This window comes from Aspergillus glaucus (genome assembly GCF_001890805.1).
Source record: "Aspergillus glaucus CBS 516.65 unplaced genomic scaffold ASPGLscaffold_32, whole genome shotgun sequence".
Lineage (NCBI taxonomy): Eukaryota > Fungi > Ascomycota > Eurotiomycetes > Eurotiales > Aspergillaceae > Aspergillus > Aspergillus glaucus.
The window spans coordinates 84,495-107,215 of NW_019170484.1; the positions used below are offsets into that span (position 1 = coordinate 84,495).

A 22,721-nucleotide genomic window follows, 5' to 3' on the forward strand; every position below is an offset into this window, starting at 1 on the left:
AAAACAAACAGAACCTTGGATGGAAAGAGTGCGTGCTTTGATGGACCAATAGTGGTCTACACCACCGGCGGCTTCTTCCTCGGGCCCTTCGAGACTTGGCTCATCTCCATTCTCAACCTGGTGGAAGTATGATTTCGCGCTAAACAAACACCCCATTCTCGATCGCGACGAATTCATCAAAACAGGTTCCGCATTCTGCCATTACCAAGGTCTCATCATCACCCCGCACAGCCACAAACCAAGGAAGCATGGTGCGCCGCACCCGCGTGGCCGGGCCGGTGGATCTATGCAGGAGGCCGGGGTGAGTGATGCGGGCCCTTGAGAGTGAACGCGACTGAGCCAGGCGGGGAGGCAGCAGTGCAGGCCTGGGATTACTTTTGTGTAGTTCTCGTCTTCTTCATCCAGGGACACCGATCTCTGAATGGTATTAATTCCCCTTCCTGTCTCAACAGACGGCGTGTTTGGCGGCTGTGTATATGCTGGAGCAGCCGTTGAACAGACCAGTGGAGGCCAGTGCATCTGCATCACAAGGCTCGAGCTAATCTTTTTCTGAAGCGCAACGATCTTTGACTATCTTAGACCGGGTCCCCGGGAGTGGAACAAGAGGAATGGATCTCTAAATGATTGGTTCGATTCCAAAATCCGCCCCACGTAAGCCGCCGACTTTTCTCCGCACTATCAAGATGCTCTGCATAGCATCAGTGCTTCAATGGATAAGGCACTGTCAGCTTGAAGAATGGAACACTGCATCACAGCACAAGTACAGCCTAAGTAGCTCGCCAATGTCCGCCTGCCAGTTCTCTCAAGTCTTCGACTAGTCCACTCGGGTGCTCGAGTGCAGCGAAATGCCCGGCATCATCACGCTCTGTAATTCGTTAGAACCACGTTAAAAAGAATCCGCATAAAGCAATACACACCTCTATAAAACACCAACTCCCCCGTCCGTTCAACCGCCCTTCGAGACGAAGGCTCCGTATCCCAAAAGAACGACGTATACCCAAACGGCACCTTAATCCGGTTTTCCGGCTGCACAACAAACTCAGCAAACTTATCATGCTCGACATTTTCATAGTACGGCAGCATAGACGACATGATGCAGTTGCTAAAGTAGTATAACGATGCGGTTGTCAGGATCGCGTGAGTCCATGAGGGATCGCTCTGGTTTTCAGGGTTGGAAGCTTCGATGAACTTCTCGCCTACCCACATGAGGATGCCGAGGGGATTGTCGTGGAGGGCGAGGCCGATTGTGTGTGGCTGAGTTTGTTAGTATTGACTCGTTGAAACAGGGTGGAAACATACCCGAGTCCTCATACACACAGCATAACCAATATGATTCTCAAGCCAGTCGTTCTCCCGATCTACAGTGGTCTTCTCCCGATCCGTATATTCCACGCCAGGAGGTAGCGGACTAGGAGCGAAATTGAAATGCAACAACTTGCACGAATCCGTGTACTTTGACGCGAGCTCCCGACCGACAAAGTGTCCCCAGTCTCCGCATTGCACCATATACTCCTGATATCCCAGCTTCTTCATCAACTGATCAAAAACCCTGGCCGTATCCTGCAACGTCCATCCGGATCGATGCGGCCCATCCGACCAACAGAATCCCGGTAAACTAGGAACAACCACATGAAACGCAATATCCTCATCATCAGATGGACACGACAAAGGACCCCAGACACGACTAAACTCCCAGAAACAACCCGGCCATCCATGTACCATTAACAACGGGATCGCGTTGGGACGCTCTGCTCGCGCGTGCAGGAAGAAGATGTTGAGGTTTTCGATCGAATTGGTGTACTGGGGGTATTTGTTGATGTCGTTTTGCACGGAATACCAGTCGAAATCGTTTATCCAGGTGTTGTAGAGGGTTTGCGCCCATTCGTAGGGTGGGCCTATTTTCTCAGCGGACTGGTAACAATAGACAGGATACTAGGGTGCGACATACCATAGCGAGTTCCTGCATCAGCAACAATCGGTCCTCCTGGGAATCTCGTGTCTTTCAGTTTTTGATTCAATCGGTCGACTTCTTCCTTGGGTATGTTGATTTGGAACGGTTGGATGCCCGCCATGTCGGATATATATCTCGTTTGTCACCAACCACGATAATTGACTGGGACGTAATTGGAAGGTGTGCTACTGTAGAAATTCACTACAAGACAGAATTACAGGTTTATGAGGGACTCTATATACTACAACGTCGCTAGTGAATAAATAATCCAGCCAATGACGGTCGGAAGCGAGGTACCAAGATGCAGTGACGTCATGCTTATTTAGTTGCATTAAATGAAAATATATACATCGCTCTACTATGCCCGTATAGTCGAAGCTCATTGCAGCAGCTTTGGGAGATCGTCCACCGATGACCCCTCGATAATGCCTGTCATCGGTTAGTCCTGATTATCAGTCATGAGAAAGGCAGCGAACTTACCGTGCACCGCATTGAAAAGAGGAAACCCGGTCTTTCCATGCTGCGACAGAAATTCCCATACCGACTGAGCCGTACCGAGACCCTATAGTTTCTGGCCATTAATCTCTGTCTTCTCAATCTCCTCCACAGAAACATCTTTCTCCACAGCGTGACCCGTCCCTTGGCTTGCACGAAACCTGTCGCCAGAGCCACAATGTTCTTCAAAGATCTCCAGTTGGGTATATTAAACGAAATTAGATCCGAAATGTAAAACGGCTCCCAGGAGGGGCTATGTATTATTTTCTTCCAGATTGAATTAACTCAGCTGCTTATCACCAGAATCGATCAAATTCTCATGAAGAGGATAGAGAGAAAACCCTCTAATTTCCTTGACCATCTTTTGCACTCCTTGATTTAATCTGTCCAGTTCTTGCTTGAGAGGACACCTCCATGCTCCGCAGCTGTGCTTGAGGTCGTTGTTGGCGCAAGAAATCCCGAATGCTAGATCTGACACCGAGAATTTCTGGAATGGAATTACTGAGGGCCAAAGTTCGGAATGCCTTAATATTGCAAAATAGTCTGCCACCCTGGAGTCAACGGTACAATGCTTGGAGTGTAGTTCGGTGTTGTTGCAGGGATGACACTTTTTGGCTTGTGCGGGGTGTGACCGCCCACAACGAAAGCAGTCAAGGCCTTCAATCACGTAACGCGCTTTGCATTCCCTGATAAGACCTTCAACAGACTGTACTTCACTATGCAGGTACCCCAGTAATCGTTCGATACCATCTATCAAGTCATCTGCAGATTGTTAGTGCTCACCTTTCCAATCACGCCTTAATTCAATACACACCTATCACACAATGAGGTAACAAATTCAAATGTTCGTGTACCTCCCACGTCAACACAACGTCTGGAGTAAGGTCCTTCTGAGCGTTTGAAGATACCAAAGCAAACGACTCTGGCATTCGAAAAAAATGAGCAGCTAACAGTAAAGGGCCGTAATCATCAGTGGCCTTCATAGATCCAATGCTTGTGAGCCAAATTTCAATCCACGGTCTGAGGGCCCTGATGCAATTATACTTGTCGCAATGAATTGCAAGGGCAGCAAGCATCTTGGCATCCATCTCATCCCCAGGGCCCTTGTAATGGAGGATTCCTAATATTTTTCGCATAGCCGCTGGATCATCATCCCTAAGCATGATTTCAGGGCGGTTGCCTTCAATTATTTGGCCACCTTCGGAGAAATTTTGCGAAAAAAGTGCTGCAAATACAGGGGAAGCAAGCCCAAGAACCTTCGACGACACGAGGAATTTTGCAGCATTTGGAGATTCGCCTTCCACGATGAGAACAACATCCCCAGCATAGTCGAACTCTTCGATATCTAATGTATCGTCCGCTGATTGTTCGATATTCATTTTTGGCAGGATACGTCAATGAAGAAAGAAAGCTGGAAGCAGGTGAGGCGCTTTGAAGTTGAGATTATGTGCAAAGTAGAAAATATATATCCCAGATAGAATTGGACACGAAAGGCAGAGTCACGAGTAGTTATTAGTGACGTGTATGGTTATTGGTGTGTTTGTCACGGGCTCGGAATAGAAGATAATAACGAACTGAATTGCTATCTTGACTATTGTAGCCATCAACGAGAATATCGAATCTGGGGAGGAAAAAAGGAGAGGAAATCTATCTGGCGAGTACAGTCTCTATAAACCTTTGTGCGATGCGGCTTGAGCCCTTGTTTGTCCATATTGCTTGTATGGCATCTTTTGGCATGTTGGCACTGTTTGCCTGGTCGTTGAGCCGTCACAGTGTTTATCAGACATGGCCAATGACATGCACCCACGCCAGAATCGAACAGCTCATACTTGCATAAACCCCTCGTTTTCAGATACAATAGTTACCAAAATTGCTGTCCTCCCAGAATATTTGAATTGTTTCCACCCCAATGTCCTAAGACATTAATGTCCATTTTGGATGGCCCCAGTGACACACTTATCAGACTGGGTAATTCGGATAGTGCCTTCAAAAGGTTGAGTGAGAATGGGATATCGGCGATAGTGGCTGGGATATCAGTGTTTAAGCCGCCCCAAAGAGCGAGGTGTTACGGACCTAACCACATCAGTCTCGCGTGACGATGTTGGGAGAGCAGTAGGGGCAATAGGAGTAGTGGGATCTCCTATAACGTTAGCTGGTGTGATCTGGTGGCCGGAATGTTAAACGGAACTTTTGTCAGCGGACGATAGTTAGTTAATCCTTGTCTGCTCTGACTAATTAGCCAACTATGTAACTAACTAAATCACCCTGCTCTAGCTTTGGTGTTCCACGCTACCCTCTCCCATTGCATGAGCAGGTAACATATCAGAGTGGATCAGCAACAGCATGGTCTGCCCCCGTGTTTGGCTGATCACTTGAGTGACCAAGTAGTCACTTCGGTGAGTGCGTGGCCAACACAACAGTATGGCCATCAACAGCCGGAAACTACCATAATTTAATGGACAAGTCTATAGCCACCTCTAGCGCCGATATACTTGTGCTGGTATTCATCCGCCCTATTATATATAAGGAATCTTTTCCATATAATGATATACGGACTGCCCGTAGGAGAGTGGGAATTGGGCGCGATAGGTTGACCAGAAGCTATACGATAGAGGATATAAAACGAGGACTGATTTCTACTTTCAATGAGTGCCGTTCTTTGTTATCATTTCTGTTACAACCTGCTCCAAATTCCAATATGGATCCTTCAACTCTTGTGAGAGGTCTTATAACTTTCGCTAATAAGCCACTGTACAAGAAGGCTTGTATCCCGGTTCCTCCGCCTCCCCATTATAAATGACCAAAGGAGGATGTTGCCATCCATCCATGTCATGGAGAATGTGCTTAACAAGGTTGTTTTCAAAGATTACAGCACTGTTTTTGTCAACTCCCAGGTTCCCCCACATAAACAGTCGAATCTAAAGGCTGATCTCGCTATCAATTATAGTTATGACGAAAGTGCGACGGCTCCAGATTTTATGCTTCGTTGAGGGTAAGCGTACGTCTCGGAGTCAGAGTTACAGTACGAAAGCTGTTGAGCAAGAAGCTCTTGACTATTGCAAAAAGCTTTTTGCCAGCAACCAATCAAATTCAACCGATTTCGTGTATGCCGGCACACTTGTTGGTGTACATTTACGGTTATGGATTGTCCACCGAGCAAACGGGGAAGACGGTATGAGTCTTACACCATTGTGGGTCGCCCCATATCCAAAGAGCAACGAGGATTACAAGGATCTAGGCGATAGTGCAGACGGACAGGAGGTCCTAAGAGCGTTCCATGGGATGATCAGTGTTGCGCCGCAGCCATGGATTGAAACTAAGGGTATTGGAGTGGTGCCATCATCAGGCGGAGGAGCGTTTCAACTACCAACAATTGATCGACCAGACTTCATTCCAGAGTCCATCGCCCCCGTTCTTCCAAGTGTCCCTACTGGCCCTACGATCTCAGGTCTTCCACCTGATTATGTGAGAGTAACCAAGTTCTTGGTAACCACAACCAGTTACACTTGGATGACCTCCTCAGGGGAAACCGGCTCCGGCAGAGTTGCTGAGTTGGATGTTGAGCGATGCTATCTCTTGAATAAAGAGAGACAACTCTATGCTGATAGCGCCACTGAGAATGTTCCTGTCCGACTCTGAAAACTTTGAAAACTCTGAAAATCCTTTTGAAAATACTGCCTCTTTGAGCATTCAACATGCTCCTTGAGGGGTTGGATTGCACTTTCTATGAGAAATAGGATGTCACGTTCTAGAAAACTCATTGCTGTACTGTCTAATCAACTTAACACTGGCCAACTCTCTCTTCTGCTGCGTGCAGCGCGACTACGTGTTTACATGGTGATATCTTAGTCTATCTCACACGTGTACTGGACGGGACGTATATTTGCGGCATTCGCCAGGGGTACACACTTTATGGGCATGAAAGCAACACCTTTGTCAAAGCCTCGGTCCCCTTGTCCATTACTGCCTTCATTTTCAGATGACCCCGGACCCGGTGAAGTCCGTTCTCCGAGCAACCTTCTCTGGCCCGCAGGACCATTCAGTCAGGCGGCTGACTGCTACCAAATCATGGGTACGATTACACAAGTTGCTACATATATAATCATCCTAATAGGATAGCTATACGACAATGCACTCAATCTGTAACCAAGCTAGCAATTGCGAACAGGTATAGAGTAGCGAAGGAGAAAACTATCAGTTAAAGAATGATGCATTCAACAGCAATAATAGTACCACTCTGGGAACAGCATTCATGGCAAAATTGACCGAACAAACGAAGTATTCTGTCAACAAGATTTCAGAGGACAAATATTGGCAAGGTATTTATACACGATCAGGGTTTGCCTGGATACCCGCAATCAAGTCCGAGAAGTTGATCGCTTTTGGCCGAATCTCCATTCATGTAATCAAGAAACCTCTGCCTTGTCGTCAGTTCAATGCAGCGGCAGCAGGTTTCTACGGTAGCTACTTTTGCCGTCTGCATGTACTTCGACCTCGGTCGCCAAAAGCTTCTTCAGGATGTTCAGAACCTGGTTGGAATAACCGGGGTGATCAACACTATCCCTCGGGTGTAGGAGGCCGGGATACACAGCGAAGTTCATGCCGACTGCAGCGATAACGAGCCACTCCAGATTGTCATAGACGTAGCGATTCTCTTCCGGTACATCCTTCGATACCTTATTTGAATATATCAATTGGGCATCGGGTTCTTGTTGACCCCGAAGGGACATCATGATACCCAAATGTGAGCGTGGTCTCGAGCACCCCGAGGTTTGCTCCAAAAGTCTAGCTGAATCTGCCACGCATGCTCGCGACTCATTTCGAAACCCCTGAGTCAGCTTGTCCCTGCTCCTATTCTTTACTTGAATCATGACGTATGAGATCTCATCTTCCTCCGCCATGTAGATAGGAAGGATTAGATCACAACCAATGTAACATGTTGGAGAGAAGATGGCGGCGCCCCGCTTGTAGGCATTCTGCAGTGTGTTCTCATTTGGGTCTTCCACAAGTCGCACGAAATGGTTGAAGTAGATTGTTCCATTGTCCCATAATGGGCGCAGGCTATCGCTATCCTTCAGGCACAGTTGTATTCCTTCAACAAGCTTAACGGGAAAAAGTGCCGACAGGAAAGTTGAGAGCCTAAGCGGCCGTGGTCCGCCCACTGGCTGGACTGTATCGACAGCGAAGAGGAGTATCAGAGCAGCAGTTAACTCACCAGCGTCCCCCACGTTCACCGTACCATTGGTGATGTTGCGGTAGAGTGACATTATGGCCTGGGCTCGGATTTCTGAGGACCTCGTCATCTCCCGCTGTGCAGTCATTGCCAATACTGGCTCAGAGAGCTGGAAGGTCTGAATGAACATCCGGCTTGGATCTACGTCAAGAATGTACCGCAGATAATCTGCGGTGAGCTGGTCCGCCAGGTCGTACACCGGAATAATGTTGAAATTTATGCGATAGGATAGCATGGCGAGCCCTTGAATTTCGGTGATGAAATGACGATCCTGCGCTGTTCCAAGAACTTTAACTCTGGCGATATCTTCGATATCTTGACGAGTCGTTCCTCGTGCCGGCTGGCCTTTTCCTTGAAGGATCACTCCCCACAACGGCCTACCCAGTGTGTATGGATACTGTAGTTTCCCACTGTTCGTGAGTATCAACCTCCGTAGCTCTTCCCATTCACCCCCCTCCACACCTGCAAATAAATCCATTGAGTCAATTTCAAAAATTGGTGGAAAGAGCTTTTTTGTCTCGGGATCAACCCATTTGAGGCTTGGGTCTTGCTCATGCGGTGGCGAGAAGTCTGCAACCTTAGCTGACGTATCTAATAAGATCGCGAAGAAGCGCTTGACATTTTCCGAGTCCGAGACTTTGCTTTGGTATCTCAGGGCCGGTCGGAATCCGAGAAATCGGTCTTCGTAGCCTGTGCCCTTTGGAAAACGCGGGTCAAAGAAACCTCGTGCCTCATCAAGGCATAGGATCGCGGACGGCTTGGCGGGGTCTTGCCCGAGATGCGCCTCGCTGCTCAATTTCATATACAGCTTATTATATTGATGAGTCCTGATGTATCTCGCTAGTTGCGAGAATAACTTGCTGGCATACTTTCGATACACCTTCAGCGGCCTCTCCAAGTAATGCTGATAATCGAACGTGCTATGGTCATCAGACCTCTCCCTAGGATGCGTTTTGGTCTTCTGAGCCATGAAGTACAAATTATCGATAAAGCGTGCAATTGTATACTGAAAGTCTTTAAACTCAGACTTCATTTGAGCATCGAACCAGACAATCGGTGAGATTCCATGCCTGGCGCAGAGCTCAACATTGATCAAACCCACGGCGACATAGCACTCAAAATAAACAGTTGCATCCTCACGGGTGATGAGTGGTGATTTTATCTGCCACAATTGAGCGTGATGGGTATGCTGCCGATTTTGGTCTAGCCAAGCTGGCGTAGACAACATACATACCCTTCCTTGCTAACTCCTGAATGACAAAGCTCTTTCCGATCCCACTTGGCCCAATGATGGGGGTATATGGCGCGACGCATTCCGAGAGGACGGACGCGCGTGTTGGTGTGCAAAAGAGATGGAAATCAGCTACCTCACTTGCACTGAGGACCTGAAATTCTAACAGTCAAAGTAGTGTTGACCTAGTGGATAAGGTTCTACCATTCTTCACTATCTCACTTACACTGAGAACCTGCGGCTGAGCGATGGATGTGATGTCGTTCTGGCTGAAATGCCGGTGATGCATGCTTAAGGAGCAAACCTGGAGACACCTGGGGTGAGAGGTTTTTGGTGGGGGGCTACGTATGTACTGCCTATAGACTAAATCCGTCTTCAATCTCGAAGCAGGCCTAAATTGAGGGTTTTTGAAAGCGCACCTCCAGGTTTGTCGCAAATTGCCAATGTACTGGCCTTGTCATTTGGAACTAGCTAATTCTGGAAGGACGATTAGCAGCTGTCCATTCAATGAATAATTGGTAAACTGTGCAGATAACAGTGGTAGATTAATTTAGGGACTGACAGAAGGATGGAGCGAAGAGAAAAAAGAGAGGAGAAAAGAAAGGAACTACCCCGAAGCCGCGGAGTGGAACGTCCCCACGGAACATATGTCCACACGCCGTTATCAAAGAGCCCTGAGGCTTCTTGCGCTACACTTGGTTCTGTCTTCTCTGTTGGTACTCAGGTCATCCGGACTCAGCTTGTCCTTTCTTTTATGGAGTTGATCGTAAGATCCCCGATCTAATGCCAATCCCGGATCTGGACTAACAGTCATATCCGACCAAAGCGAAGCAGCTTCCCAAGTTCAGCAACTCAGCGAGCAGCAAGCTCACGACCACCGCCATGAACACCACGTTAAAAATAGTATCTCTGACCAGCGAACCGCAGACCACGGATCGAATAAGAAGGATTCACGAGACTACCGTCACAATCACCGCCATGATGACCACCATTCCGGCAAGGAACCGCTTCACAGGCAGCAGCGGCAAACAAAAGAACATTACCTCAGCACCAGGTCCAGCACTCCGTCCACTGCTTCTCTATTCCCTACTTTACCCCTCTTTTTCCTACCAAAGCCTTTTTGAGTATTTGGTCTGCGATTTTTCTAAGCCGATACTTCGTTAGTTTCCTCAACCAAGCTTCAGCTCGTACACATCCGCAGCAATGGAGTACGAGTGGGTTTAGGGCACTGAACCTGTTGACAGGTACACTCCGGGGGGTTACCATCCAATCGCAATCGGAGATCTAATTAATGGACGCTACCTGATCGTGGATAAACTGGGATTTGGGGGTTATTCGACGGTTTGACTGGCACGGGACACATTTTGGGAGATAGTTATACGTCGCTCTCAAAGTGGGCACTGCATCAGCATCCCTGGAAACAAAAGCTCTCCGTGCTCTCGCTATTCTATCTGACCACCCGGGACGTGATGCGATTCCTTCTCCTCTTGATGAATTCGTTATTCATGGACCTAACGGGGCTTACCCATGCTTGACAATGGTACTTGCACAAGACAACCTGAGAGAAGCGTCTGACTGTCGCTTGTTTCCTATTGATGTTGTACGAACTTTGGTAGGAGGACTCACAATGGCCGTTGCCTATATGCACTCTCATGGATATGTCCATGGAGGTTTGTAGCAGTCCTTCCACCCTGGAACTTCACCAGCTAATGTGTTGAGGCAGATATTCACCTGAGCAACATCTTAGTCAAACACCCATCACATATCAATGATCTCTCTATTGAGAAATTCTACGAGATACACGGCAAACCATACGCTGAGCCCATTATCCGCTGTGATGGAGAACCACTTCCACTGAATGTCCCACAGCAAGCTGTCATGCCCATATTCTGGGGCATAAAAGCCAACCAGTTTACACTCGCCAATGCACATATAATCCTTTCTGATTTTGGTGAATCATTCTCCCCATCTTCAGAGACTCGGCTTGCGAAGGACTGCCACACACCACTTGCAATGCGGCCCCCGGAAGCCCGGTTTGAGCCTCTTGCTAAACTGTCCTACCCATCCGATATCTGGAGCCTGGCAACGGCAATATGGGAAATACTTGGCATGAAGGTCCTATTCAGCGATGAGTTTGCTACGGAGGATGAGGTTGTCAGTCAGCATATTGATGCTCTGGGGCCAATACCCAAGCGCTGGATGAAGCTCTGGGAGCAAAAGAATGAATTCTTCAATAACAAAGGGCATCTGAAAAAGGGCCGCTCTCTATGGCCATCACTTGAGCAGGCATTTGAGCAAAATGTGCAGAGCTACCGACGGAAAGTTGGAGTGGAGGAATTTGGGGAAGAGGAAACAACAGCTATTCTTGACTTGATGCGCCGCATGCTACGATTTCTGCCAAAGGAACGATCCAGAATTGAAGAGGTTTTGCAATCGGAGTGGATGGTCAAATGGGTTATGCCAGATTTCGAGCAAATTCGATCGTCGAGATTCAATTGAGGGAGCAGTCCAACCTCAAACGGTAAGCCGATGCTGCACAACCCCATCTTGTCTTTTCGTCCGTCGAATATGCCCTATGTGCATTGTGCAAGGCTCTAGGATACTCGCTCCATTGGGACTAAACTCGTACCGCCATTGGGTTGCTTTCGGTATCGAGAACGCGTTGATCCTATCATTTGGATCTATTTCGTATGTTATAATAGAGATTGTGGAAGACGCAGCTTATTTCAGATCAATTATCTCCACATGTACAATGCTTCTACTTGCTATTTCGCTTTCATATAAGGCGTTCGGGGTTCCTTTTTACGGTACTTCCCTTTACTCAAGGCCTGGTTGTCCATAATGCCGTCTGATGCGTACAGCAACGTGGTTTGTGTGCTCTGGCCCAGAATCCGTCCTCAAGTACAGTGCAACCATTAAGGTCAATGAGATTCTCAGTGTTATACCGGATAGCGTCCAAGGAGCCATAAGCATGAAGCGTAGATAATTTAATACTAAGCCGTTGTTGGTTCTCTATAACAGAAATATTGGAATGGGATATTACGGTGTTGGGGGGGTTGTTGAGGGAGCCTTCGCTTTTACTTACGTGTAGGTTTTTCTCTGAGTGTATGGATATATGGCTGGGCCTCCTTCTGACTTTTTCGTTTCCTTTTGATGCTCTGACGAGTTGACCAGCTGATCCGGGAATGGCGTCCAAATACATCATTTGTACCAACTCGACTAGCGGAACCCACCGCGATCACAAAGAACGCAGTGCCTTTCCGAAGGTGCCATTAAGACATATGTCCATTTATGGCATCATGAAAGTCTCCAAAATTTAGTACTGTATCTTCCGTACCGGATTTAGATGTACATCGGTTTCCAACATTCCGTGACGAAATGCCCTTTCTGATTTGTTTTCTCCTTGTCCTTGGAGCCCGTCGTTTGCCCCGTTCTACCCAATATGGAGCAGGCCCGCCGGGTCTGTTGGTTTTTATTCTCCCAGCTTGCGCTTCCTCGGTGGTGAAATCGATCATAGACAGGAACCCTTTCTTTTCGTCCATTCTCTTTCCCTTTCCTCTTGTTTTTATAGCACTGTGCTACCTCCACTTCTGCTGTGCCGTCTACCAACCTCTCCAGCACCCGTTTCCTGTGGGCGCTGCTCCTGCGTCTTCAGCCCCTGCGACCCCTCTTCTTCTGCGGCTGCTTCCGGAAAGGCTACTCCCAGCGACGCCGCTGCCACTAACGCTACCTGCCTCTGACACTGCTCCGAGAAGCGCCCTTACCTCTCTGTTTACCAGTCCCGCGGAGCCGGAGCACCGTTGGCTTGGTGCCGTGACTGCTTGTATACTGATTCGTTTAGCTTTCTAAGTGATACGCAAGCTAGATGGATGTCCTGCGATAGGACTCAGATTTACTTCTCCTAATTACCCTTCTTTTCTGTCAAAGCCAGAGCATATTGCTTACCTCGCATTCCCACGATTACCAATGACTAGACTTCTTAGTCGGTTGCCGCGCAATGTACCCTAGTGGCAGTAGGTTGCATCTGCCGCGGGGTCGGAAAATAAGACTCGTCGAGCATGTTAGAGAATGGGGTCCGGGTCCGCAAGTACGGATGAGCAAACCATACTGAGCCGAACAGAATGCCCAGTAATCCGAGCACCCATAGACTTTGACCCAGCGGCATTTGGCCTGACCCTGGCAGACCTGACGTTAGCCGCGAGCGACCTCGACAACAACACGAATTTCCAAAATTTCAAGTCCAATCTACTTTCCAAAGACTGGCGCCCGGCTAGCCGTCTTGGACACTTTCAGGTCCCGCTCATGCAGCAGCCAAGGCAATAAAGAGAAGGCGCCATGGAGCGAGGGCAGTATTTACAACTAGAATCTGAGGACCTGTGGAATTGACGCCGAAAATGACCGCTTTCGAGGCCGTTTACGGCCGCCTTTCCACCCGTAACTTCGGACGTCGAGCCGCCGCTTGACCGCCCACTGCTCTGTACCACCACTATTCTGCACCCGCCTAGCACTGCTAGTCATCCTCCGGTCCTGATGTTGGCGCTTGACTTCAAAAGTTATTCCTCCCATTTCCACTCGCGACCAAAACGACGCCAAAAATGGCTCCCCTCCCTTTTCCCCCAGCCCGGTCGAGCACCTATAAGATGATTCGTTTTTTCTCTCTTCCGGTGTCCTTGCACCCTCTCATTCTCGCTCATCCCCGTTGCCCACGCTTCAAGTTGACCTTGACGCTATTGTTTCCCACAACACAATTTCTACACCCTGGTCTTTGTATCTGACCTGCTCCATGGCACTTGCGCCCGTACCTCTGGCTCAGGCTGATGAGCACCAATACTGGACTGATCCCATTTTTTGCGAGGAAACTCGAACCAGACTGGAACATTTTCGTGGTCTTGGATGGCTACCCCCAAATTTCAAGCCCAAGACTTTGAAAGGCATTGCCGTCATCGAACGCTACTGGCGAAAGTGAGTATGAATTCGGTCAGAACAAGCCTTTGTGATCTGGGCATAACATACAAGAATAGGTATTGCATTCAGTTGAATGCGGACTACGTGGACTACCTTCTTTTGGAGGACCAAGCGATCTACATGAACTTTTTTGACTGGATGTTCAAAACATCACGAGAGAAATTGTTGCAATCATATGACAAGTTCTGGCGCCGCCTTTGTCAGTACTTTGAGTTGTTCGCCCGTCGCCGCGTGAATGACGACGTCCATAAACAGATGCAACGAGTATGAGTGTTCCTTCTGTCCCTGGAGGGGCTAGGCTAATTGTGACATAGTTTCTCACAGGTGTATTCCCAGCCGAGCGCAGAATCCCCCAACGCATGAAGGACAAGAACACTCTAGATGTGGATGTCTTCTGTGTGATCTACTGGCATCACTGGGTCCATTCAAGATTTTTTCGTCATGGAAGTATGATCGTCCAATTTGCTACAGTCCAGCTCTGGTCCGCCATTACTGGGACTCGACCCGGTGTCTTGCTTCCACAGAACACCTCTCTACCTGACAACTTGTCCCTGGGCAAACACAAACGGGACCACACTTTCCAAAGCGATCTTCCCAAGTACATTTCATTGAAAGACCTTCCAGACTCGGTCTGCTATCGCGATATTGAACTTTTCTACCTGAAAGACCCTCAAAGCAAACGTGACGTTCTGTGTGCCATCATAGAGTTTCGCAATCTCAAAGGCCGACCGGAAGGTGCTGACGGGTAAGGGTGTTTTTGGGTCCCAAATTCCTGCGTAATTGATCTGATACTGATCCTTGCTGTCAGAACCAAATTTTTCATGCACGGCGATTACCAACTGGCATATTGCCCGATCGCTCAAATCATTTCGCTCGCTTTCCGCGATGGGGCTTTTGTCAATACTGAGCTCACACCAGAACTCATTTGGCGACTGCGAGTTCCAAAACATAGTTCGTCCCTTCCCCTCCGCTGGAAGCCTGAGGTTCTCAACACGCCCATCCTTCGGCGGTTTGAGCGCACTCCATACGGCTTTGAACTTCATGGGTCTTTGTCGATGACTTATGAATCAAGTCGGCAAGCGCTCAGAGAGTTGGGTCGAGATGCTAGATTCGAAGACGATATTGGACATTACAACTTCCGCCGCTGGACTGCAAATGAAGTCAATCGTAAGTCACTACTTGGAATTCATGAGACCCTTGTCACCATGACTACGGAGGTCTTCTCATATTGGGTCTGACTAGTAGGGTACAGGGAATTTCACTAGCCAGGAGCGGCAAAGGGTGCTTGGCCAGTCTGGTGATGCAGTTTTTGAAAAGCACTACCAATCGCAATTCATTGGACGTGATCTCCAGCATGTCGTTCTTCTTCGACCGCCTCAGGAAGGTCTATTACGCGCCGCTGGAAATATGCTCAGGAAAAGGGATCCATTAGCACCGTCCGATCTTACCGATGCGCATAAGCGTGCTATTTGCCAACACCCAGAAATTCTGCAGCTTAGACGAGAGAAGAGAGAACTCATGGCGGAGATGCGATCCCTGGCCGGCACTGTTAAGAATGCCCGAGAGCCCTTCCCACGCCTCTATCAAAGGCATGAAAATGTCAAAAAAGAAATAGCCAGACTTCGAAAAAAGTTTGCAAGTGACACACGAGAGACGGCTAGAAAGGACCATTTTCAAAATGCACCTGTACTTGAAGTTGACAGACAGATCAAGCAACTTCTCAGCGAATCTGATGTTGAGAGGTCTGATGATGAAAATTCTGCTGATGGAAACTGGGAACTACCTCCTCCAGAGTATGCATTTGCTGAACGGGCACATCTTGTGGAAAACTTCTACGGGCCCGATGCAGAGAACTTTGATGAGGACAAGCTACTTGCTCGACGCATCCAGGTTACCAAGGACATGGTTGCGCTTTTGCGGCTCTGCGAACCGAGCAGACGAGGCAACCGAGTCAGTTGGACTATCAACGATGAGGATGATCTGCTTGATCAGCTGGAGGAACGCTCGTCTCCCGAAGAGGATACTATGAAATGTCCAACAGATATCTGCATCATCTGCTATGGTCTATCTCGTCTTTCAGCATCGAATCCCCCTCTGCATAAATTCCCTCCCAAGCGACAGGATTCTCTTCGTCGCCGCCTAATTGACTTTCACCTGGTCCATGCGCGCGACGGGATCAGCTGCAATTGGGAATCCTGCCGCAATGTTCCTAGATTCACCAAAATCACTGAATTTCTGGCCCACGCTGCCACTGTGCACTCATATGATGTCAATATCAAATTGTATCATCTCCCACAGGTATCACAACTTAATTGCAGCGACATTTCATCCAGAGAAGTGTCTTTGGAAGCAGGGAGGCAAGGCACTGAAACTCCCGCCTCCTCCATTGATTTTGAGATGGCAAATATTGACCCACGTCTGTTGGAGCCTTGCCCTGTCACGACCAGGATCATATCTTCTTTAAGTACATCCTCCACAAGGCGTATTTCACGTCGTTGGTGGTGGGTCTTGGATATTTCTCATCCATGAGATGTTGTAGGTCATATTGGCAAAGTGCATTTTCCATGCAGCAGCACCAGACTGAGAAATCATCTCATCCCTGTAGGGTTGGCACCGCTGGTAGTCTTCCATCCAGTGATTCAGGTATGATGGAAACTTGGGTTTGTATGTTGTTGAGAAGGTTGGCCATAGCTGTGGCTCCTTCAGTTGCTCCACCAGATCCACTGGTACTGGCTGCCAAGGATGCCATATTGTTGGTTCGTTCAGTCGGTCAATCCTTTCTGGTGGATGCTTCCGAATTCAGTAGGGAATCTGAGGGGTTCACAAGTCCTTACGCTTTAAGGCTCGCGTTGGTGGGGAAAATGAGAGTAGAGATCTAGCGATTTAGCTGGATTCTCCAACAGCCGGGCTCATAACCTGTGGATCAGGCTATGGCAAGGAACGGCATCGACGATACTATTGTATTCTGTGTCTGTGTAGATGGATGAGGGTGGATCTCCTCTATCCGGCAGTTGTGTGTGGGTGCGCTAGTGCGGGCCAATCAGGAGTGGGGCATATTGGAGCCTGAGGCTCTCAAACAAGGGAGAGGGTCAGTGATTCTCTTCCTCTTTGGTGGGGTCCCCAGTTGCCAGGTTCTTGCTGAAATTGAGGACCAGAGTCCTGAGATCTTTGCCCAAGGATGCTGCTCCTCTAAGGCTCTTTTCCTCCCAGCTCAGGACCTTCTGGCTTATTGTAGAAACAAGCCCTAGGACTTCCTCTCCTGTGGTTTTTATCTCTGCTGTGCGTGATGCCACTGCAGCTGCAATGTGACTTTGGAGTTCTAGGCCCAATTGGCTTTGGGGGGTTTCGTAGGAAGGGGACGCAGGGGGTGTATCCCGGTCAGGTTGGCTGGGCAGTTGCCAGTTCTTGGGGGTGAAGGGAGGCTGTATAGCTTTCTTCGGCGTCTCAGGTCTCGGTCGTTTGGGCGGTCATTTCGGGGTGATGGGCTCCCGGGGGGAAGCGGTCGGGGACTCATGGGCCGCCGGGACTTCCCCCATATTGATATCGGACATAGGATTGGCGATAGCGGTATTTCGTACTCGGTAGTTGGCTGGGGAATCGCGAGCAGGTGCTCACGATTTTTCGCTGCGGAGTGTGAACCTCTTCCACCTATGAATATGCGGAATTTCCCACGGCGTACGGCTGTCATCCCTTGGGCAGCGACGGGGAGAACCCGACACGTTAAGACCCCAAACCATCAAGTCAGCCCCTGACGGATTGGGTCGATGTAGGTAGTCATACATGCTTCAGCATCCGCCAATGAGTCTCCACGATCGTTGCCGCTGCAGTGTCGGAACTTCAACCGGAATAGTAGCTCGTGCCTGCAGCCTCCACCGACCCGGGCAGCACCAGTTGACATACTTAGATAAACCTAACGACGGTAATAACTCCGGGCCTTACACCATGTATGCATCTCAAGATGTCAGCAGGAAATCCCAGAAACGTGTGACATTTCTCCTTGTTTGCGGTTACAGTCCTCCCAGTTCGTCGGGTTTTTCACCCATTAACTTAATGGACATAAGCAATTGCTAAATCTATGGCCAACTGGCTGTCAGCTTGGTAACAATTCCCAGCAGATCTCCAATTCCATAACCAGTTTTTGGGCTAATTGAGCTTTGTGCTTACTGCCAATTTCACATTCCTGTAACAAAGTTGAATATTCACCCCAGGCCACACAGCCGGAACTGCGGCAAATCCTGATGGGTGCTATGTCGCCTTGGATTAAACGCGAAACTTTTCAGCCGCCGAGTCCCGCTACTGGAACTCTGCGTTTATCTCCAGATTGAAAGGCCTTTGAGAGCGCTAACATAACAATGGAAACATTGGTGCAAAAGGATAGTGAAGGTATCTCCCTCAAGGAATATGCCCATGAAGATGCTGCTGGACACATCTGGCTCTTGTTTGCCTGATGCAGCCAAAGTGCCTCATTCCTTAGTCAACCGTTTAGAGTGGCATTGCAGATGGTCTGCACTTTTGCTCTTCTGCTTACATTCCTCATCTTCAAATAGATCCAAATATAGCTGGTATCCCCATGCACATTATATGCCAATACTCAAGTGAGTTTAAAGTGTTATCAGAGTATCAAGAGGAGAGTTTCTACTTGTCTTATAGAAGTCGTAATATAATCTGACAGATGTGAGATGGCCTCACTGTCTACAGCGCTATGACACGTCATTTTAATCCCCTTCATCAGCAAACATAATGACAGATGTTTGCCCCAAAAATATCCCAGTCTAGGTACGCAATTGCGGCATATTTTTGAACAGTGTTAGGCGCAAACATTCACTCAAGGAAGAAGCTCACTCCTGCGCAATGAAAGGGACGACGACATTCTGCCACAATCTTCGTCTATCCTCGTCCAAGCTCTCTGCCCACTCTTTCTCGACCTCAGCGAATGCATCCCACCACACCTTATGTGTCGAACCAACGGCGTTATCGGCGTACGTCCTACTCTTCCAAGGCTTGTCAAGGATGTAATGCAGGATCTTGACGTCTTCATCCTTCCACAGGTCGCTGTGGCATAGTCTCAAAGTCTTCAGCGCATTGTAGGTGTACGGCAGAGGCTTCCACTTGTTTCGGTATACGATGGCTAGGAGGTCCTGGTCAAAGAAAAGCATATTCGGAACATCTGGATGTGTGTTCATAGCCTTTATGAGCGCGTCATACTCCTTGAGTGACGGGCGCAGGATAACCGTCCCGCTATTCAGTAGGTGGTGATTCCCGGGGCTACTCTCGGTAATTGGTTTGGGCCTACTGGTCGCTTTGTCTGCGGCAGTGAAACCGCAATTCTCCGGTATCCTAGAACAACACGTAGTGTTATATTAACGTTCTTGGGTGCTTGGGTGTTTCAATCACGGTAAAGCTCACCAGTCCTTACTGTAATGTGCCAACTTGCGAGGGTTGCATGTACAAGCATGACTAGCTGCAATGGAGCCTTCGAGAAGGTCCATAGTCATCATATCGTCGATATTCTTCAGGATGACCTGGTCGCTATCAAGAAGGACAACTCTCTGTACGTTCAGATAAGAGATTTGAATCTTTCGCAAGGTCACTGTAGGACTGTGACCTCGAAATCTGGGAGTTGCACCAACGCACCTCATAATTCGTAAATCGCCACGGAGCGAGCTTCTCCCAAGTACCCTTGTTGACTCTGCCATCCCTAGGCGCCGGTTCGATGTTCTCAACGACAATTGTGGGGATTCCGGCAGCCTCAAATGCCTGCATATATTCTGTGTCCTCTTTGACAGCAGGAGTAATCATTACCTTGAGCTGATACTTAGATTGTGTTTTGCGTAGCGTGTGATTAAGCACGAGCAACCCCACAAAGTATGCTCGATTCGTAAGGAGCGTCGTCCAAATCTTTGAGTTGTCATATTCTTCTGGAGTCGGCATATTATCTGGAGTCTGTGAAGAGAACGCAAAGACATCAGTATCGAAACGTGTGGGATAAAGTTGTTAGAAGAGGCTAATAAACTAACCAAGTCTTATTATTGAAAAGCAAGTGTTAATTGAAAGAACAATCTTTGAGCAATGAATTTTCTAACCGTGTTTCTCGGTTCCAACAAAGATGAATAGAGTTTTAAACTGGTCGTCCACCCGGCGGGGGTAATGTTAGGACACAAAGCCGCATAGCGGACTTGTGCATGTACATAACGCGCACGTGCTGTTACTAAGCACCCGAACGTCACATGACCGCGACGTAAAGTCTTAACTCCGCTGATGGCCGGAGACAGGACATCAGCGATTAGTACCGTGAATACCACGCACATACCCTTCATAACGCTCACTGCGCTATCCATAGATCGCTCTCTCACAGGTAAACTATAGTAGAAGCGTGATAGAGTGTATACAGAGGTAGTATATGTATGTAACAACTTCGGTAGTAATAGCCAGTCCCATTGGTGATTAGACTGAACGCTGGTCTCTCTAACGTTCGCCCAGCGGTCTCCCTAAGGAATGTTGGGGCCACGTGCTCTCTCCGGGCGGCCCTATACCTAAACGGGTTACGACCGCACTATTACTACTTCGGTCTAGTGCTAGTAGATCTTCGGCGCTTGTCTAATATACATGCGTTCCGCCCTATGTCCATAACAAAAGGACCCAGGCTTTCTTCCGGTCTGAGCCAACGCGTTGAAGGGAGGGAGGAGCAGAAAGTGTAGGAGGAATTCAGACCTCAGAGAAGGAATGGGCCGAATGGCATGACCGCGATAGGAATGTTGATCACTCACAGATACAACGAGGTCTTTAAGCTGATTGGGCAACTACATGGGAACTCCCACAACATCCAGTGTTTTGACACCACCTGTCCCAAAATCAGCCATCTCACCATTTTTATCGTACAGTTATCGTATATTAAATATCTCGGGCCCTTGAGAAATTCGTATACTGCTGAGTTTCCATACATGGGGGGAGAAAAAAAAAAATTCCGTTGTCGGACTATAGGAATGGGACTTGGGAGTGAGCTTGAGTAAGTCCCATGGGAAATGTCAAGGTCTACAAGCCAGTGGATCAAAAGGATTTCAAAGGATTGAAATTGCGCGGCACCACAATGTTGGGTGATGGCTCACCCTCTTTATGGCGCACTCACCCAGGCTCACCTAGACTGCGGCATACCCGCAACTGTGGCCGCAAGGTGGCCGCACTAGCATAATTATCGTTTGTTCAACTAATTCGAGACTCCCACATGACACTTATGTAGCTGACAAACCCTTGGTTTTCATCTTAAAATACGCATGCTCCAGTTTTTCTAGTACATTTGGGTAATCTCTCCTACCTATTATGACGCGATATATGCCACTATTGCCAGGGCCAACTAAAACAACACACAATCAAGGATCTTATGCTCCACGTCTTCTCATCTAAGTTTGACCTTGAAAAAGGCGAACTAGAGATGATCAAAGAGTATCTCTCTCCTGGAGAGGCCGCCATAGCTGATCAAAAAAGAAAGCCTGTTCCAACGCTTGATGAGCTTGAACCAATCAGTGACAATGAAGAGGAGGGCTACGAAGTAGATGATTTATTTGATGATTTATCTGATGATTCAGATATAGAGCAAGCGTTGACTCCCACACAGATCACAAGTTCAATAACCACCACATCTTAGCCGTAGATTGAGGAGATCGAGAGTATTACTACCACTATTTTATTCTAAATACATAGAGTTATCTATAAATTTTATCTAACAATGGGGCAAAATGAAGAAGTGTGACTGTTTGTCACGGGCTCGGAGCCTTGGACTAGTAGATACTAATGAAATGATATTCCTATCAAAACTAGTGTAGCAATGAATGAGATGACTGTGACGGTCCCGAGCAATATGAGTATATTGGTAGATTATCTGACAAAATTCTAACATGAGGAGAGAAAAGGAAAGAGGCAGGCCTGCCGGCGACGAGCTATCTAATGTGTGTGAAGGGTTTAAGCGAGGCTCAGTGACTGTCCATGCTCAGTGAATGTCTATGCTCCGTGACATTACCCCCTCCTCCCAATGAAGGGCTACCCTCAGTCCTTCGAAACTGGATAATCATCATCCCAGTGGTCATCCAGGAACTCCTCATCTTCTGCTGCGCGGAGCCAGTCAAGCAATCAACAGGGTGGCCCTGGCGCCTCTGGGTTCGCTGCATGGAAGACCTGCAGCTTTACCGGGCTGTTCTTGAAGTCTCAGGCAGGGTACCAGTTCAGGTCATTATCATAACTGATCCACTTCACCCGGTACTGCAGTTTTCAGTATCTCAGTTGGGAGGCAAGGATCTCCTCCACTTCCCATTCATCTTGGTTGTTGACAGTGATTGGCAGTGGTTCATCTGCATGCTGGCCAGGAAGGGGTTCAGATGTGGAGGCCCTGTGGAGGTGCTCTGGATTGATAACTGGGTGGACCTTGATAGAGGCTGGCAGGTTGATGTGGAATGTGTTTCCTTCCTTTACAAGGATCCAGAAAGGGCCTGCCCACTGATAGTCAAGCTTCTTGCTTGGATGGCCCATGTTCCAGTTCTTTGTTGATATCATTATCATGTCATCTACATTGAAATCCACTTCCTGCCTTGAGCAATTTGCATTCTGCTGTTGGCATGCCTGGGCAGTGCAGATTCATTCTTGCACCCAGTCCCATGTCTCTTATAATTGTTGTAGTTGTTGCTGGGCATTCACCTCTGTAACTGTTCCATTAAGGTTTGATATCCAGTCAAAAGATGTCCTGGGGGTGTAGCCACTGTTAATGAGGAAAGGAGAAGTCTCTGTGGACTCACCCACCAATAGTGCACCAGCAAAGTCTATCATGGGGAGCTTTTCTGACCAGTCATCCTGATAAT

General features: G+C 48.2%; 9 protein-coding genes across 9 annotated transcripts; 4 read left to right on the plus strand and 5 right to left on the minus strand.

Moving 5' to 3' along the window:
• Positions 1-814: 814 nt before the first annotated feature.
• Positions 815-2,072, minus strand: ASPGLDRAFT_70188 (epoxide hydrolase family protein; the record flags this gene model as incomplete). The annotated part of the gene is made up of 4 exons (XM_022549457.1): positions 815-865; positions 916-1,254; positions 1,300-1,895; positions 1,949-2,072. The coding sequence occupies 4 exons, from the start codon at positions 2,070-2,072 to the stop codon at positions 815-817; spliced, it is 1,110 nt and encodes a 369-aa protein (XP_022396007.1).
• A 179-nt stretch (positions 2,073-2,251) lies between these two features.
• Positions 2,252-4,060, minus strand: ASPGLDRAFT_159248 (BTB/POZ domain-containing protein). Its single transcript, XM_022542431.1, has 3 exons — positions 3,261-4,060; positions 2,432-3,208; positions 2,252-2,380 (listed from the first exon to the last, which is right to left on the minus strand). Exons 1-2 carry the CDS (start codon positions 3,823-3,825, stop codon positions 2,727-2,729), a joined length of 1,047 nt encoding a protein of 348 aa, XP_022396008.1. The 5' UTR covers positions 3,826-4,060; the 3' UTR covers positions 2,252-2,380; positions 2,432-2,726.
• Positions 4,061-5,395: 1,335 nt separating this feature from the next.
• ASPGLDRAFT_40012 (uncharacterized protein) lies at positions 5,396-6,085 on the plus strand (the record flags this gene model as incomplete). The annotated part of the gene is made up of 1 exon (XM_022545155.1): positions 5,396-6,085. The coding sequence occupies one exon, from the start codon at positions 5,396-5,398 to the stop codon at positions 6,083-6,085; it is 690 nt and encodes a 229-aa protein (XP_022396009.1).
• Positions 6,086-6,879: 794 nt separating this feature from the next.
• ASPGLDRAFT_61906 (uncharacterized protein) lies at positions 6,880-8,649 on the minus strand (the record flags this gene model as incomplete). The annotated part of the gene is made up of 1 exon (XM_022548491.1): positions 6,880-8,649. One exon carries the CDS (start codon positions 8,647-8,649, stop codon positions 6,880-6,882), a length of 1,770 nt encoding a protein of 589 aa, XP_022396010.1.
• Positions 8,650-9,891: 1,242 nt separating this feature from the next.
• Positions 9,892-11,572, plus strand: ASPGLDRAFT_77691 (uncharacterized protein; the record flags this gene model as incomplete). The annotated part of the gene is made up of 4 exons (XM_022549912.1): positions 9,892-10,041; positions 10,135-10,251; positions 10,286-10,580; positions 10,634-11,572. The coding sequence occupies 4 exons, from the start codon at positions 9,892-9,894 to the stop codon at positions 11,407-11,409; spliced, it is 1,338 nt and encodes a 445-aa protein (XP_022396011.1). The 3' UTR covers positions 11,410-11,572.
• A 514-nt stretch (positions 11,573-12,086) lies between these two features.
• ASPGLDRAFT_1055953 (uncharacterized protein) lies at positions 12,087-12,869 on the plus strand. The gene has a single exon (XM_022539490.1). It carries the CDS (start codon positions 12,289-12,291, stop codon positions 12,757-12,759), a length of 471 nt encoding a protein of 156 aa, XP_022396012.1. The 5' UTR covers positions 12,087-12,288; the 3' UTR covers positions 12,760-12,869.
• An 824-nt stretch (positions 12,870-13,693) lies between these two features.
• ASPGLDRAFT_137070 (uncharacterized protein) lies at positions 13,694-16,404 on the plus strand (the record flags this gene model as incomplete). The annotated part of the gene is made up of 5 exons (XM_022541498.1): positions 13,694-13,872; positions 13,932-14,139; positions 14,190-14,620; positions 14,684-15,042; positions 15,128-16,404. The coding sequence occupies 5 exons, from the start codon at positions 13,694-13,696 to the stop codon at positions 16,402-16,404; spliced, it is 2,454 nt and encodes an 817-aa protein (XP_022396013.1).
• A 505-nt stretch (positions 16,405-16,909) lies between these two features.
• ASPGLDRAFT_1056405 (uncharacterized protein) lies at positions 16,910-18,083 on the minus strand. The gene is made up of 3 exons (XM_022539492.1): positions 18,040-18,083; positions 17,658-17,948; positions 16,910-17,594 (listed from the first exon to the last, which is right to left on the minus strand). Exons 2-3 carry the CDS (start codon positions 17,771-17,773, stop codon positions 17,195-17,197), a joined length of 516 nt encoding a protein of 171 aa, XP_022396014.1. The 5' UTR covers positions 17,774-17,948; positions 18,040-18,083; the 3' UTR covers positions 16,910-17,194.
• Positions 18,084-18,570: 487 nt separating this feature from the next.
• ASPGLDRAFT_52772 (glycosyltransferase family 8 protein) lies at positions 18,571-20,205 on the minus strand. The gene is made up of 4 exons (XM_022547833.1): positions 19,893-20,205; positions 19,510-19,818; positions 19,282-19,424; positions 18,571-19,212 (listed from the first exon to the last, which is right to left on the minus strand). The coding sequence occupies exons 2-4, from the start codon at positions 19,804-19,806 to the stop codon at positions 18,714-18,716; spliced, it is 939 nt and encodes a 312-aa protein (XP_022396015.1). The 5' UTR covers positions 19,807-19,818; positions 19,893-20,205; the 3' UTR covers positions 18,571-18,713.
• Positions 20,206-22,721: the final 2,516 nt, after the last annotated feature.

Coding starts and splice junctions, on each gene's coding strand:
- ASPGLDRAFT_1055953 (XM_022539490.1), top strand. CDS start 12,289: ATGCCCTTTCTGATTTGTTTTCTCCTTGTCCTTGGAGCCCGTCGTTTG.
- ASPGLDRAFT_1056405 (XM_022539492.1), bottom strand. CDS start 17,773: ATGTCAACTGGTGCTGCCCGGGTCGGTGGAGGCTGCAGGCACGAGCTA. Junction 17,595..17,657: donor TCATTGGCGGATGCTGAAGC/ATGTATGACTAC, acceptor TGGGGTCTTAAC/GTGTCGGGTTCTCCCCGTCG.
- ASPGLDRAFT_52772 (XM_022547833.1), bottom strand. CDS start 19,806: ATGCCGACTCCAGAAGAATATGACAACTCAAAGATTTGGACGACGCTC. Junction 19,425..19,509: donor GGCGATTTACGAATTATGAG/GTGCGTTGGTGC, acceptor CTGAACGTACAG/AGAGTTGTCCTTCTTGATAG. Junction 19,213..19,281: donor GCACATTACAGTAAGGACTG/GTGAGCTTTACC, acceptor GTGTTGTTCTAG/GATACCGGAGAATTGCGGTT.
- ASPGLDRAFT_159248 (XM_022542431.1), bottom strand. CDS start 3,825: ATGAATATCGAACAATCAGCGGACGATACATTAGATATCGAAGAGTTC. Junction 3,209..3,260: donor GTTACCTCATTGTGTGATAG/GTGTGTATTGAA, acceptor AACAATCTGCAG/ATGACTTGATAGATGGTATC.